Source organism: Anas acuta, chromosome 8, assembly GCF_963932015.1.
Source record: "Anas acuta chromosome 8, bAnaAcu1.1, whole genome shotgun sequence".
Classification (NCBI taxonomy): Eukaryota; Metazoa; Chordata; class Aves; order Anseriformes; family Anatidae; genus Anas; species Anas acuta.
Window position 1 is genome coordinate 11708810 of NC_088986.1, and position 17285 is coordinate 11726094.

General features: G+C 38.4%; 1 protein-coding gene across 3 annotated transcripts in view; it reads left to right on the top strand.

Moving 5' to 3' along the window:
• The first annotated feature begins 444 nt into the window (after positions 1 to 444).
• Positions 445 to 17285, top strand: part of ST6GALNAC3 (ST6 N-acetylgalactosaminide alpha-2,6-sialyltransferase 3) — a 236740-nt gene continuing 219899 nt past the window's right edge. For 2 of the 3 annotated variants that reach the window (XR_011099123.1, XM_068691192.1), the window contains exon 1: positions 15428 to 15566. Coding sequence is in view for 1 of the 3 variants with exons in the window: in XM_068691192.1 (XP_068547293.1) it covers positions 15540 to 15566 (27 nt within the window). In the remaining 2 variants the exon portion in view is untranslated. Of the gene's footprint in view, positions 519 to 15427; positions 15567 to 17285 lie in introns of those variants that run through there. The other variant, XM_068691194.1, reaches the window with a different exon arrangement.

Consider the following 17285-nt stretch of genomic DNA (forward strand, 5'->3'; position numbering starts at 1 on the left):
TGAGGAAGTGACCCAAATGAGCCCTTTGTGCCCCAATCCTCAAATTAACTTTAAGTGGAACTGTGAAGATGATAGATTACACAGAATTAAGACACAGTGCCACAAAGATAGATGTCTGAATCTGGCTGTAGTAACTGAGTTCTATGCCTAAATACCTTTGAAAATCTGTTCCTTAAAATGCTTAATGTGCATAGGTGTTGTAGAATTGTAAACCTTCCATAGTTACTAAAGAAGTAAATGGGTAGAAGGTGCCAAATACATTGGCTTTGGCAAGGCAGCTGCAGAACAGAAGCTCTGGCCAAGCCAGTCACAGCTGCCTTCTAGCATCTATCAAAGATGGGTAGGGTTTCTTTACTGCTTGATGAGCTCATTGACTACCATGGCCAATATTGCTTTAGCCCAGGTGAGAGAACTGCTTTTTAAATGGGATAGCTTTCCATTCAGGGCTTGCATTAAGAAGAGAGTTGAGAGCTTATAAATCAGGGGAAGCGTGGATGATGTAGTATGTGCTTATCAAGGTTAGTTGATAAATGGAGCTGTATGGATGAGCTGTTATTAGTAGCGTTTCTGTTCTGAAAACATTGCGTGTGCAGTGCTGACTTTCTAATGCTGCCACAAGTGTCCTTGCTTGTGTGGACTTTGGTCTCCATAAAGCAGGCCTAACTGTTTATGATACCTAACTGTTTATGATAAAGGATAGCAAATGCATGCCGTGTTTATTTATATTTTCAGAACTATTTTACTCTTAGTTCCAGGTATAAATCCGTTATTCATTTTATATTAGTCAACTAATGTGGACTTTGAAATGTTATGAGGATTAGTTTAAATATTTATATAGTGCATGCTTTAAAGATGAATATAAGATGCTCTATAAGTGTTAAGATTCAAATATGGCCTGGGAAAAAAGTGCTGCTGACTGAATGTTCAGAGGCAACACGTTAGGTAACACTGAGTCTATTATATAAAGGTAAAATAAGAGCCATGGAAAACTTTCACAAAGCGCGAACAATTGAGAAAACTTGTTAATGACTTTGCAGAAAATAATATACCTCTGTTTGGGTTATGAATACTCAAAAACACTTAGGGCCTGATATAGACTAGTAAAGATCGAGAATACTTAAAATTTTGTGACATGATGGAAACAGTATTTGAAGCACATCATTTAGCCTGGGGCTATTTCTTGTATTACTGTTGATGCAAGTAATAATTCACATTTAATCTTTATTATTGCTTTTAATTTTGAACAATGTGTGCAAAACAATAAAAAAACAAAACACCTTTATTAGGTTGCAACACAACAGACAAGGAAATGGAGATAGATAGGCCTTGGATAGAAGTGTGATATTTTTTCTTTTAGATTAATGCTGGTCTGTAGAACTCTATTGCCCAGTTATGAATGGGTTAAGTTGTTCTGCTAAACATATTGCCAAGGATCCAGAAAAACAACACAGCTCAATTCAAATATCCTTTGGAAAGGAATGCATGCATGTATGTAGATTCTGGTGTTGGGTTCTACGCAGCAGGTATAAAAGCTATACTGCAAATTTCCCTTCACTAATAAATAAATCTAATAGAAACTTAGTATAGGTGCATAAGGCTTGATGTGTTTCTAGTTTTTCTCTTTAAACAACAACTGTTTGAAAGCCTGCCTGGAGAGCTGTGTTAATTACTCTTTTGCAAAATGAGCAATAAACATTTAAAACTTTTTTTCTTCCATTTGCTTTGTACACAGATGCATTTCAGAAGCTTAGAAACTTTGTGTGAAATTCCGTCTTTTAGATTGAAGGCTTTTTTTTTTTTTTTTTTATCCCCAAGTACTAAGAATATTTCAGATTAAACTGAAATGAGGTTATTTGTGTTCACCAAGCAAACTGCAAAATCAATTATTTGTGTGGCTCTGGTGTTAATGTGTATCACCTGCTCTTGTATTCTCAGGAAGACAGTACTTGGTCTCTGAGATGCCAGCACTTTTTCAAATAGCTAAAGTGACAGCTTATATCAATTTGTTTCTGTGATTTACTATTTCAGCATAAAAACAGAAGCAAATCTATTTTTTATCTGTTTCAGCAAAAAAAGCTTTGCTTCACATAGCTGTATTTTACTACACTTCATCTGACATAGAATAATCCTTGTTACACGTTCTGAGGAGGCTGCTGTAAAGATCTTTTAAAAGAAAGGAAAAAATATGCTCTCAAAGGGACTGGCACTTCTAAGAGAATGAAAGGCCAATGAATAGTTGGTTAGTATTTCTGCCTCCTTTTTGGTCTACCTTTCCTGAGAGATTTTACAAACTCATTTTGTTAGAATATAGTTATCAGCACTGTGAAACACAGAATACCCGTAGCTTGTTAAAAGAAACACAGAATACCCGTAGCTTGTTAAAAATGTGGTGGTATAGTGCAAAAGCTGTCAATAATAATGCATAGTTTGCATTTTGCATGACTTCTTAAATCATGAAATGAAGTGAAAAGTTGCATTTTTGATTCAATGCAGGCCTAGGCATGACTTAAACACTAATTTGCATGATTAGCCAGGGAAACAGATGTATCACGTGAGAGCATGCTGGATGCAGAGAACTTGTAACTGAGAAAAGAATATTGCTGCATGAAAACATCTAGAGACAGCCAACACTGTGCAGAAAGCATTATATTTGCCAACAAAGTCAAGTATCAAAATAAGAATTACATATAGCATATATATATTTGTAGGCTGATCTTTGATTTTTATAGTATAATGGATATTTTTGGATCTGTAGAGATCAGGGGCTTGGACTCCCCCTTAGTTTCACTGTAAGGTTCCAGTTTGAAGTTGCCAGTAGAAACAAATGATCTAGCGTGCTGTGCCCTGCATCTGGCAGGGAGGCGTACTCCTTATGAGGCTTTGGCAAGGGGCATCTGCAAAAGGTGGTCAGTGTTAGAAGTCCATTTTATGTACTGCCAAGCAACTCATTCAGAAACTGATTGAAACAGGCTGCTCCATGGCCTGAAGCAATGACAGGAGAGCACTGTTGTGGGGGAACAGTGCAATTATTTGTTTTTCCAGGGTCTTGCCTGCATTGATAGCCTTAGTATTTGAGTGTTTCCCAAACATTAAGTGACTTGTATGCAGTACACACTGCTTTGCCAGCTGGAGCCAACAATAAAAGCCTCTATGGGAAGTGCTTGGAGGAGAAGAGCGCTGTCCAAGCTTTCCTAATGCACGTGGGTGACCTTTACACACATGTGAAGGGGAGCAGAGTGGGAGGCACTGATCTCTTGTTTCTGCTGACCAGTGATAGGACTCAAGGAAATGCCATAGAGCTTTGCCAGGGGACTGTCAGGCTAGGTGTTAGGAAAAGGCTGTTCCGCAGAAGGGTGGTCGGGCACTGAAACAGGCTCCCTGGGGAAGTCGAGCCTTACACAGTTCATGAAGTGTTTGGTCAGCACTCTCAGACATATGGTCTGGTTTTTGGGTGGTCCTGTGCAGAGCCAGGAGTTGGACTTGATCCTCGTGGGTCCCTTCCAACTCAGGGTAGTACATGGTTCTGTTTTATCTTAGCTTTTCCGGGTAAAGCACATCTTTAAAGCTTATAGAAATATGTAACCACCTTAATATGCACAAAGAAGCATAATAGATTTGAAAAGGGACTGAATTTTGATTTCTTCTGTTCATTTGCTTATTCCAATGCAATTCTTGCTCTTTACTTTCCAGTAGTGTTTTGCATGATGACCAGTGAACATCACTGCTGCTAATTTGCTGCATGAGATTTATCTGTCTGTATTCCTACTAAAGTTTAGGTGATATTGAACTAGTTATCCCAATATTTAGTCATATGAGTTTGTAGACTCACTTATGCAAATATTTATGCTCTGGTACATGTCAGACAAATAATGTGTTAAGATTTGTATAGTGAAGACCCTTGGAAGGTAAATATATGTTACAGAAGACATGTTGTTTAATGACAAGACTGAGAAAGTAGTTAGGATGATTTATTGCGAAATCCTAAGCTGCCTGGGGAAAAGAGAACTGATGAATAGTGACACCTAGGAGCCAGCGTTGCTTTGATTTGAAACACAGAGACTTCGGTATTAAAGAGAATGCTGCTAAGCTATGGGTGTACACCCCTGTGGAATACAGTGCAGCTGTTTGTAATCCTGGATATGAAGTACTCTATAAATTGCTTTAGTGATGAATGGCCTTAAGTTAAAAAAGAAAGTATGAAGGTAAATGTCAAATCAAACTGGCAGTGGCTTGTATAGACAAGCATTGGAACAGGCTGCCCAGGTCAGTGGTAGAGTCTCCATCACTTGATTAGAGGAATAGAAGTGCTATAAAGGTAGAGGCAGGCACCCTTCCAAAGGAGAAAAAAAAAAAAAAAACAACTCTTAGGGAAGTGAGTGACAGAACTTGGGTGGTAAATTGAGGGGAGAATGAATTACTTCCAGAATTCTATGATTAGATATATAAGCATATGTTGCTATTTATTCTCTTCCTGTAGGGAGTATGCTGTAAATAGTTATCCAGCATGTCTCATGAAGGTGTTTTCTTTTTTCTTGTTGGTTCTCCACTACTTCCTCCCTAGATTGCAAGGGTCACTTGTGCTGGATGGGAACTGAGAGCTTCAGAGCAATTGCCTGGAGGTTGTCTTTGGCAAGTGATGATAAAACACAGCTCACAAATCTAAAAACACTCATCAAAGTCTGTTTCCGATCTGTTCCCTAAAAGGGCAGGAATCATCAACTAATTTCCAGTTTCCCTCAGCAGAGTGTGTGAAGGAAGTCAGCAGGGGAAACAGACACAGTATTCCTCTCAAAGCTTTCTGGGGAAGATGACAAAAAAAAATAATTTCGAAGAACAGCAATTCCAGGGAAGTAATGAACTGTTTTCCAAGGGGTTATCTATGCATACATTATGACCTGCTGTCACACCAGGAATGAGAGTGATAGTGGGGACAGGGCTCTGGCTCCATGTTTGATGTTATTGATACTTGCTCTGTGACATGTGATACCTGTCTGTGCTGTATTTTATCTCCTCTTGAGACTGATTCCGAAGTAAGACAATACAAACCGGGGTGATCCTGCTCATCTTGGTGTGGCCCAGTTTTTCCTTTGTGGTCTAGCTATATGGCATAACCTGGTCCATACCATTAAACCTCTTGTAACCCTTTTTTATTGGGTTGGGCCACAGGTAACATAGGAATGCAGATGCAATGTCTGATTTAATTATCGTCATTCTCTAGTTTTGTGTAATGGTTTCTAAATATGTTGCATATAATGTTTGGATAAATCAGGCTGAGTTCCAGTCTGTGCTATTGGAAAGCTGCATTTGAGACTAGGTTGGAAAGGAGAGCAGCGAGGTTACAAAGGGCAGGTTAGAAAGCTCTGACTCAGAAAAGTAATTCAGTCTTCTCACCTGGGGAGCCTCGGTTAGGTACCAGCTATGAATTGCACTGTTGTCATTCTGAACGGTATTTAAATCTACAGTGAGCTGTTATACCCAACCAAACACCATGAAGGGGAAGAGAGGTCAGTGTATTTGCATGGGTGCCTCTTAAATTTGTTCGCTTTAGAACTGTAGTTTCTCTGAATACTGCCACGTGCATGCTCCTCTGAAAAAGTCTTTAGTGGGAATTGGAGGGTACGATACTAACAAGCTTATTCTCCAATGTTATTTTATGTTTCATTGCACTTTGCTGAAATTTTGACAAAATATACGACTTTTTCCATGGCAGTGGTTTGCCTTTGAATCCAAAAGAGGAATTTCTTTAGTCAGTGGCTACATGAATTTAGGTTAGAGCACTCTGTCTAAAAGCACAGCACAACCCAGTCACAGTCTTCCCTGGAAATTATTGTTTCATTCATTGTTTAATTGTAAATATTTTTTTCATGCTCTGCTATTGCTGGAGTGCTAGCTGACTACACATTCTGTGGTACTTTCAGTGAGGTCTCTTCTCATGCTTTGCAATGAAAAATCTGTTCAGTATTTCTTACTTAATCAGTTATCTAAGCCATGAGAGTCTGTCAGACATACTGTAAAATGATTTTGAAAGCCAATGTGATGAAAAAGACATGTCAGAAAATAAGCTAAGAATGAACAAAGTGTTTTTTAAATGTACTGATGCATAAGAATGCGTGCTCACATGTACACACACTGGTGGCTAACCATTACAAGTAAGCTCAACTCTTTTGGAACTTGCTCCAGTTCTTGATTTCAGTGTCCGTATAGGAATATCTGATGTGAAATTTGCCAGTTCATGGTGAGCCCTTCTAGCTTGTAAATACATTTATATTTAGAATTACACAATCATAAATGGAAAATCTCAAAACCTTTCTCATTAAGAAAAGGGAACAAAAGATTTATAATACCTTTTTTTTTTCCCCCATAGTTCTCTTACTGTCTGCAGAACAACACTGGTCGTGGTGTTGTGTAAATGCGGGTGTTGGGCTTACAGAGCCATGTTTAATGTATCTGCCACATACTGTGTTGCACCACATAGCCATAGCAGCCTGTTCAGTCTGTGGTCAGGAGTCTCTGCACTGTGCCCCCGAGTAGTACAAAAACCTATTACAGTGCTATTTTTTATTTTCCAGTTATTTTTCTGGTTCTTTTCAGCTGACAGATGGGATTTTAACTGTGAGTGTTATGGCTTGTTTCTTGTTTTCTTAAAATCTATACACTAGCATTTTCTGCTGTGTGATGTTGAGTCCTTGCGCAGATGAACATCTTGGTTGTATTGCTGTGATCCTACTGTTAGCTTAACAGTAAAATGTGCTCTGCTTATTTTCAAAAGCAAACAAGGAGATAACAATATTATCTGACAGTGGTGGCTGATATTCTCAGTTCTAATAGATTTAAGTGAAACTTAGGCCAGCATAATTTTTTTATTTGTAGTTTGCATCGTCCCTGTGGTTTAACTATCATGCCAGCATTTATCTTGGATGGGTGACTGCTTCCTTCTCTTGCATAATGCTGATAAAGTCTTTGTAGTTATTATATCATATTCCCTGACATCTTCATGCCTATTTTACATCCAATTTTCTATCCGTCTGCAAAGGTCATATCTTGGCCCTTATCTGTGCATTAAATATATTTTGCTGGCTTGCACTGTGCATTTCTCTTACATACAGAATGCTGCCTGTTGAATTATTGTGAAACTCCTTTATACATTCCTCTTATGTCGCTCAGATGTCCCTGTACTCAGAACACTTTCCATTATTGTGGTTCTCTGCATAACTCCCATGAGTGCTACTTCGCATGTAGGTTTACCTCCTCTGCATTATATTTGCAGTTTTGCATTGCATTTTGCACTGTTGTATTTTTGTCTTAATTTTTTTTTCCCTTAGAGTTTGTCATATTTGATAAATTAAATATCTGCTCTATTTATGCTATTTACTTGGAATGTGAGCTTTAAGCTTTGCATATTTCTTGATTAAACTTATGTGATTACTCTAATAATTCATGACATCTTAAGCAAACCTAAACAATCACTGCCCTGTCCTCATAGCCTTTACTCTGTGTTCTACCTTCCCCTTACACATGCACACACGTGCACTGTTTCCCTTGGTAGGGATATCGTTTATGCAGTTAGGTGCAAGCTCCTGGAGTTCATTTAGTGATAATTTAATCCAGAAGAATGAAGGATTTGAGACTAGGTCAAGATGTAGCAGAGTTGCAGTTTGACTGTCCCTGTACAAAGAGGTAATGAAGTTGGTTCATCTTGTATGTTTGGGTAGGCAGTTCTGTGCAGTTTGCCACTGCACTCTGTGAATGGAGAGAGCTATTTACTGTAAATACAACTTCGGAGTGAAAGCAAATTTTTCTTTTCTCTTTTTTTTTTTTTCCCCCTAAAATGGATTGTGCTGCTGTCCTGTTCAAGTGCGCTGAACATGAGACGTGGTGCAACTGCTCTTTCTTGCATCTTCTCTGTCTGCAGTTCTGTGCCTTTTACGTGGCCCTCTAAGGGCTTTCTAGCATCTCTTTGGTGTTCACAGGCCTGGATCAGAACTCTAATCGATACCTACTGCTCTCGGGGTGAAGTGGCAGCTCTTCAGGGGTCATTTCATCCTAGGGTGTGCTTAGATCCCAGAGCAGGTGATGACTAGCTTAATGATGTTGCAGATGAAAAGGATGAGCAGTGCAGTGTTTCTCTTTCACCATTTGTCTTTGCAGTTCTTGGTGTAATGACAAGTAGGGATGACTTGGATCAATAGGAGGCTTTCCCTGATGCTCTTTACTTATAAAAATTTCCTTTTTTTTTTTTTTTTTTTTAATTTTTAAGAAAAGTAAATGGTTTGGTTTATAACTAATTGTTGGTAGCAGTATGTGCAAGAAACAGGAAAGGAAGATCCTATTATTCCTGGGTATGAACGATAATCCCAAAGAAGAACATTGCATGGGATGGAGAGTCTGAGACTAAAGTAGAATAATCTCTTAATGAGGGCATTTGCTGTGGAAGGCTCTCCTGAAGATAATCTAACTAAGAGGTTTTTGTAGTAACCAATACTGTCAACCTTAGACTTGGTAGAAGAACTGGTCCTTATACAAAGCATATTGCAGGTCTGGGAAAGTACTTGCCACCTTTGCTTGAATCACTTCAGGTGCTGTGCAGGTTTGCACCTCAAGCAGCCCTGCTTTTCAGCCATGCCTTGAATAATCTGTTTGGGATAGAAGAAGGTTAAATAACTTTATTATGACAGAATTATGTTCTAGCAGTACTAACAAAAAGATTCATTATTCCTATGTCACTTACCTCACTATAAATGCATGCACTTGTTGTGGAATGGATGACTGCCTGATGCAGCTTATTTTTTCTTGCCGTTTGTAGATCTGAAACTTGGCTGTGCTTTTGGACTCAAATGTTCCAGTACAGCCACTGTACCCTTAAACAAGAGCTGAAAGAGCCAAAATGAACCTGAGCTCCAGTTGGTCTTTTATGCTGGATGTGATGAAATCATAATCGGCTACTAATTAGTGTCCTCTGTTCCCAAATGCTTTGAACAGATCCTGACTTCTGTGAGAAGTTGCTTCACATTACAGGGTGTGCTTAGCAGCTCGTTCTCCTGAGCAGTACTTGGTGTTTGTTCTTGGTGTATCACATAGCGTTTACTTGCATTTCAGTCTCAGATAGAAAGCTTTCTGACTAATCCTGAAATGGATGAATTTACACTCTTCCTGTAAACAGCTTTGTTTTGTTTGAGAATATTTTCCAGAGATTCTCACACATTATTGAAAACTCTTGCATGATTTTCTAAGCAAACTGCAAATATGTGCTAAACACTTGAGCAAATACCTCCTGGAAAATGAAAATAATGAATGCAGAAAAGATTTAAAGCTTAAAATCTCCATCTGTGTTGTGATGAGATCTGGGTGTTAACAACCTTCCCTTTCATTCTGCTCTCTCTCAGGTTCTTTCTCTCAGGCTTGCAGAGTCCTGAGCTAGTCTTGTTTTGCCTCTTGAAAGTTGCTTCACTTTTTTTTTTTTTTTTTTTTTGTGAACTTTAGCATGCAGACAGTGAAGCAGAAATGTTTTGTAGATTATTACTTGCTTTCCAGCTGAAATAATTCCCTCTGAGGATCCATCTCCCCTTGCTTTAACAAAATTACTATTTTTATCAGTTATTTACCTGCCTATGTTACTGCAATGCTACCTGGGTGATCTACAGTACTATTTTAGCTTGCCTGTGGTCAGTTATCCTTGATGCTGCTTTGAGCTGGTTTGTGGAGAAAAGCATGGGGGAAGGAGAGCAGAAGAGGCAGGAGGGGTCCTGCATCTCTGCCTCTGCAGCAGTTCCCAATGAGACACAAAATAACATGATGTAATTCTAAAGGCTTTGTTCAAAGCAAAGCAGGGACAACATCTGAAATGCATTCAAAGCTGAATTCTCCTGCCCCTCAAGTGAACTTACTTTGTGTAACGGTGTTTCTTTTGACTGAGGGTAAGAAAAGCTTCAAGCAATGCTAATGATGGCCACCTTCAGAAACACAGCTAGAAAGAAACTGGGCACATTGTAGAAATGTAAATTTCACTGAAATCTCAAGTGGGTTTAAGATACTGCTTTGAAAATTCTTGGATAAGCTGTTTGGGCTTATTCTCTGAAGGCTATGTTAAAATGAATTTCACTGAAGAAAAACGGTTGCTATTTCTATTTGTAAAAACAGAATTAGACACAAATCTGTCAGCTTTTTACCTGCAGACCTAACTGGATATCAGTCTATTTCACTAGGATGTTAGTCAGTGTCCTGGTACCTTTACCAAAGAGTACAAGGTAAATTAAATGTTAATTTTCAAAGCTAATTGACCAGGCAGATGATATGATAGAAATGACCAAAAAAGCTGTCCTTCTGAACCAGTTGTTTTTCAGTTGTTCATGACCTCACCTACAAGTCCTGCCTGTATTTTCCTTCTCATAGAAGGAAAATACAAAAATTTTTTTTTTTTTTTTTTCCAGGGAGAACAAATATTGTCCTGGGCAAAAAGGCCAGTGGATCTTGCACTATATTTGACCAATTATCCCATGACATTGACTTTCTGGAATGGCACTTTAGGATAGGGTTAGCCTAATATAATCAGATTTCAACCTCTCTTCTCAGCTCCAAAGTTATGTACCTGTGCTTTAGGAGTTTTCTGTTTAAATTATGACTATTTATGCTCAACTTATTCCCCCCTTGGTGTACATACAACATCACTTTCATTTTTGTTGCAGGAGAATTAGGGTGTTATGTGATCTCCAAACATTAATGGGTAAACTATCAATAACAGGGACAGACAGAAATGATACACTGATGATAATCTTGAAAACTACGAGGATGGGAAAGCTCTCTAATTGCGCAGTAACACTAAAAATCTGCATTATGGTCCCTTTAATGCATCTCACTCAGATGTTCTCAAATGGTTTCAGCTCCAAGTTTCAATTTCTTTGCTATAGGAAAGTAGGCTGCGATTACAGGGCAGTGTTAGTATGCATGTACTGAAATTGCTGAGCATGTTTTTACAGGTGTCTTTAAATTGAAATGAGAGAGGTTAATATCCAGTGTAATATTAGGCATTTGATTAGCAGGAGGGATGAGAATTATCAAGGTTGTAAATGATTGCGACTGAAGATGCGGTAAATTTCTCATGGAGCCATACGATTTACTTCCAGTGAAAACTTTACCAGTTTTAGCAAGGATAATTCAACATGCATTTTACACCAAAGACTGGTGAATCAATAAAGTCTCTCAGTGGCTTCAGAATGATGAATGGTAGGATTAAATTGCTTTAAAAATTAGTGTTTAAAAATAGGCCACCCTATCTTTGTGTTTAATCACTATAATGGATGTGTGCATCTTCCATTTTCAGTCTGGAAAACTGTTAACAAAAGAGCTAATGCTCTCTTGAAAATTCTAAAAGACTTAACAAATCATCAGCATCATCAGAAGTCATAAATCACCCAAATTAACTAAGATACCATTTTTACAGCGGTACGGGGACCATTGTTTGGACTTCATGTGAACCACTGAAAGGGCTTACTCTAAAACTCCTTGTTTGCTAAGGTATTGGGATTCTTAAACACTTTAACACTTTCTTTTTCAAAGTTAGCGTAAAAATGGCATACATTCTTTCTGTAGCTTTTCTTGGAGAAAGTCATCTTAATATATCCTTAGGTTGCATCATAGTAAATGGTGGTGTTTGTGGACCCAGCAGTTGGTATTAATTTGGTTAGGGTTTGTCACAGGCCAGCATCTTGCTTTCTTTGCTGTTACCTAGAAGTAATCACTTTCACATGAGCCGCTCATTTGTGGGGAGTGGTGTCACAAACAGTCTTGTAAGATAGAAAACTTTATGGGCAACCCCACTGAATGCCACTGTAATAGCAGGAGATGGAATCTATCTGATTTCTTGATATTACCATAAAAAATATTAAATAACAAACCTAAGATTTCAAAAGTTTAAAGTGCCAAGCTGACTATCTCTGCAGTCTTGACTTAGTCAAATTTTGTGCTAAGCATCATACATAACTTTAAATCAAATGATCACAACCTGTTTTCAGTTTTAATGCTCACAACCTGTTTATGGGCATAGGTTGGCCAGATGCACGTAGAGAGCAGCTATTTCATTGTTGGCTCCTCCCTGTCCAAATGTGGCTACCCTCTGCCACATGTTGCTTCACGACAATGAACGGGTTGTCCTGTAGACAGGATGCCTAATTTCCTAATTAGATTCTCTAACTGGACACTCTCACCCAGTGTAATATCCACATTAAACAGCAGGTACATATTGATTGCTGTTGTGTAGGAAAGAAGTTGTCTGGAAAAAAAATCAGTGTCCATTTATGTTGGTGTCTGATATAGGGTGTTTGGGATTTTTTTCCCTAAAGTGTTATGTGCTGATAAATCTGCTCAGAACAGAACTCCCGTTACCTTCAATTGCAGCTGCAAGCACCCACTGCGTTTGTGAATAATACCTTATGGTGTCAAACTGGGAACCCAGAAAAGGAGGGACAAGCATATTAGTTCCTAGCTATTCCTTCAGAAGGCACTGAAGAGGATTTGTTAGACACAAGTACAGAATCCACTTCTTCACAGCTGCTTTCAAAGACTTCTCATCAGAAAACGGATGCGGGTTTTCTTTATGACCTCTTTCTCATTCACTGTATAACTTTTAATTTTTCCAGTAAGTGAGGCAGTTATCCTGTAGGAAATAGCATTTCTGTGTGATGCTGATTCTCATCTTTTTCAAGTCCTTCTTTTGAACTACAAAAAGGAAGAAAAATGGGGGAAGAAAAAACCAACTTCCTTTGGGGAAAGAATAGTGTGATCATATTAATTCTGGGACACATACACAAGCTGAATTTAAGTTGCACATACAAACTGAATTCTTTTATTTCTTTATTCTTGCGTTTGATGGTACAACTTGAATAGTGCTTTTAACAGTATCATTTGTTTGTAAATCAGTTTTTGTTTGTAACCTTAAATCCTCAAACTCAGGGCTGCTGATTATTCTAATAAAGGCAATATACAAAGATCTCTAACTCATTAGCCACCTCAAATCCCCTAATAACTGCATCTTTTTATCTTTTAGCTCACTGTTACACAGCAGTGTAGAAAACTGTTAGAGGGAAGCTTGCTGGTAATACACCGGTAACACTGTCTCTGTTAATTAAAAGGATTGTGTTAAATATATTTTTATGAAAAGTCTGGTACAATAGCTACCAGATGTTACAAAAGACATAAAAGCTTTTGCCTTGAGAATGTATGTTTATAGTTTGAGATGGACTCTACAAGGTACAGCAGGGTTTTGCCACTGGCAGTTTTCATGGATGACAGTGGTTTTAATGAACAGGTAGACATCTCGTTCTCTTCAGATCCAGCAGAATAAACTCTGACCTTAGGATACAGCATGATGCCTAGTGCCTCTAAAGGCTTCAAGAATAGTGTGAATTTAATAGGGGATTAGAATATCAGTTTGTTTGGGTTCAGGGGAGGAAAGCTCATGATCCAAGATCTGTAAGAAGCTTTTACTGCTTGTGTTTCTTGAGTTGTGGCTAAGTAAGATTTTAAATTTTTCAGGAATGGAATTTCTTTGAGATAATTTTAATGGAAGATGTTGGATTTCATTATAATAATTTGATTGCTGTCATAACTCAGAAATCAGGTACATAATGAGGTTTAAAAATGGAAATATGTGGGTTCTAGTGAGTTTCTGACCTTCTCCGTAAATCTTTTCATATGATGCCTATGTTAAGCAAGAAAATGTTGCTTAGTTTTCCTGTATATAAATCATATTTCTGCATCCTGTTTGAACATTGGAGCCATAACTTTAAAAAAAAAAATAACTCCAAGCCACTCTACATATGCAAAACGCTTTTTGTTGGTTCCTAAAATGACTGTCACTGTGTTAGTGACCATTTATAGCATGCTGAAATAATTCTAGTTCAACAAGACCACGAGTTAAACACAGTGCTAGTTTATATCCTGTGGGAGCTTTGGTAGAATAGGTGGAGATGATAAACTGTTGCAGGGTTGGACCTTTATTGCATCTGTCTATTTTCTGTTGAAAGTTTGTAACCATAGAGAGCTACAAAACCTAAGACTGAGATTAGAAAATATCCTTTTGATTGCTTTTGTCTTGCTGTTGTGCTGTTTTTAGAAATAGAAACTTCTTTCTGTAGAGAGAAAATTCTGGACTACGGCACAAATCTGGCTTCAGGATCTTATTTTTTTTTTCTGGACCCAGGCCCTGAGCAGCCTCTGTCCTGCACTCTGTTCTGGCTGTCGTGCTGCCCTGTTTCTGAAGATGTGAGGCAGACAACGGTGGCATGCTCCTTTCTCTGGCTTTCTGTGCACGGCAGAGCATGTTGTGCAGTGGCTGCTGCTGTCTCTCCTCAGTCCTACTGCTGTCAGCCAGAGCAGGGGAAGACCTCCTGAAGTCCTCAGAGGATGCTGCTGCTGGGCTCTCCGCTGAACTTACAATAACATTGTATGAGATGCTGGGTAGGCAAAGTGAGTGGTGGGCGCTCTTTTCCCTATTTTCCTCCTATCCAGGCAGTGAAGTAGAGATGGATTCCTGTTCTTCACAAAACCAACAACAAAACCCAAGATTCTCAAGTTTCTATCTCAGCCCCAGAATTTATATATATGTGTGTGTATATTTATGTGTATATATACATTTTTTTCAAATTTCTTTACATCAGTTTTACATATATATACATTTTTTTCAGTATTCTTCCCTGGAGGACAGCTTCCCATTCAAACCCGAGATGGGCCTTTGGGATTCCCTGAGTTTTGTGATGCCATGAAGCAAAGCAGGATGTCATTGAGCAAGGTGGCTCAGATCCAACTTTATTGGTGCCCTTCTTAGTATGTTATATTAGAGTGGTCATAAGAAAACACTACTCTTCTTTGTCTTGAACTTAATTTAACTCACTTCTGCATTTAGAAAAATAAATCTTTACTGATGTGTTTTCAAGTGCAGTGGAACATGAGATAAAGTGTCAAGAATGGATGGGGACAGTGTATTTTTTTTTTTTTAAGAACATCTTTTTCCTTTTCCCCTAAGCCCCCAAAAGAGAGGCACTTTGTATAATAAAACCAATATCTGCCTGGATCTTTGGAGGAAGCACGGCAGGGGAAGAGTCTTCATTTCTGCAGCTCAGGAGAAAGCGTTCCCCTGAAATGCTGGATTTAAATTTTCTGTTCAAATTTCAGGCCTTCAGTACTGTAATTGAAGGAGTTGCTGGTTCTTCCTGAAGCTGCTTTTATGTGAACAGCTGTATACTCAGAGATAAAATCTTGTTAGAGGGCAAATTGGCACGAGCCTATCTAAGTGTGAAATAGCTTTAGTATTTTTGTGATGTTAGAATTCTATGTTATAAAAATACTGGGAGTGTAAGGTTTTGATAATACGAGCAAAGAAAGTAAATCATTAACAGTGGAAAAAACAAACATGTCCTTGGCTGAAGAACTTGCTAGAAAGGCCTATTAACCAACCGTATTTTGTAGTCAGCAACATTACCTTTAAATGGCAGTACTTTTTTTTTGAACAGATCATTTAGCTTTTGAATGCCTTCAGAATTTTATTGATGGCTTTTCTTCTTCGGGTGACTACGGTGAGTTATACATTTTGTTTGTCCTTACTTATTTTTACACGGGCAAAACATCTGGAGGTATAGCTGAACACAGCACTCTTCAGAGTTGTTTAGTCTGCTTTAACTAGAGGTAAGCTACCTAGAAAGATGGGCAATTTCTTCTCTGAGCACATTTTTTTATCCATTTTAAATTCCATTTGTTCTGTTAAAACAAATTTTATAAATAAGATTACACAAGCTTTTCCATTTAAAAAAAAAAAAACAACCAACCAAACAACAACAACAAAAAAAAACAACAACCTTGTTCAGTGTAAACTGTTTGCTGTTAAATGAGCAACTTCAAAAACAGACACCTAAAGTTCTCATCTAAGTTTGGATTGGAAATAAAAGAACAATCATCTGAAAAGTTGTTACTGATTTGTAGGGTTTGCTTTTTCCCTTCTTCCAGTATTTCTATGGATGCTTGCATTTTGATCCCTGGAAGTTCATGCATTTAAATATTTAACTTTTCTTTGTAAATAGTAAATGTTTCGTGACAACACTGTGCTTTGTATGAAAGCCATATACTGTGTAAGACAGGCTATGTCATAGAATGGCTTGGGTTGGGTAAAGGATATATATCCTTTATATCCTATAGATATAAAATACTAGAACACCTTATTCAAGGTTTATTTCATCTTGGAGAAGAAAGAAAAAGTTTTCCTAAAACGTTAGGTCTGGGCAACACTTGATTTTTATTTTTATTTTTTAGAATTTCTTTGAAAGAAAGTTGGGAGGTGTGGATTTGAGTGTTTCTAAGTGTGCATTTGAAATGGATGGGGAGAGACTCCAGAACATGTGAGGCTGTGTGGCCATGCTAAATTGTTACCATGACACTGAATAATAGCGACGTGGCGAGCTGAATTTCTAACAGCATTAATGGTGCCAAGCAATCATTGTCTCCTGGTAAAATGTGCAGAAGTACTCCACAATTCAACTTCTTTCTTTTCTTTTTTTTTTTATAAGCGCAGTGTGGTTGTCTTGCAGCTGAGTAAGGTTTAGATGGATTGCACTGAGAAGTAAGCTGAGCAGGGCAATATATACTTCCCATTGGGCTCTTTCACTTACTCATATGGTACTCTTGTTTGAAGCTGTAAGATTTTCCTGAAAAGTAATAGTAGAATTCAGACTATACCAAGACTCAGGTGTTCTCCTCAGTGGTGAGAGGGGCTGAGGAGCTTGCAGGGCCTGTGTTGAAGAAGAGAGGAGGAAAACAAAATAAACCTGTGTGGGTCTGGAGGGACAGTGCAAAGGCCAAACACAAATGGGCATTTTCTTTGGAAGTGCACAGGATTGCAACCAGGGAGCATGAGCTGCAGAAAGCCTCCACAGTCCCTTTCTGTTCTACTCTTGGGGATGATTTGCCTCTGTATGGAAATGAGGAGGGCTGATGCCTCTGGTGTCAATCTACCTGTTGTCTAAAGGGATTGTGCCTGGTTAGGAGCAGCTTGCCAGGTAGGAGCAGTATCAGTTACTAAATGGGTGGCACAGTACTAACCCCTTCTGGATACCACATACTAGGAGTCTGGGTTCTAGATACAGTGCAGAGATGATGACTGCATCAATTTCAAGGAATTTTGTGTTTATCACACAAAATCACAGGAGTGAAGCAATATAGCACACAAAGTATACAGAGGTGTCAAGTGCAGAAAATGAGGAGAGTTACAAGGTGTAGTACCGAGCAATGCTGGGACAGCGTGG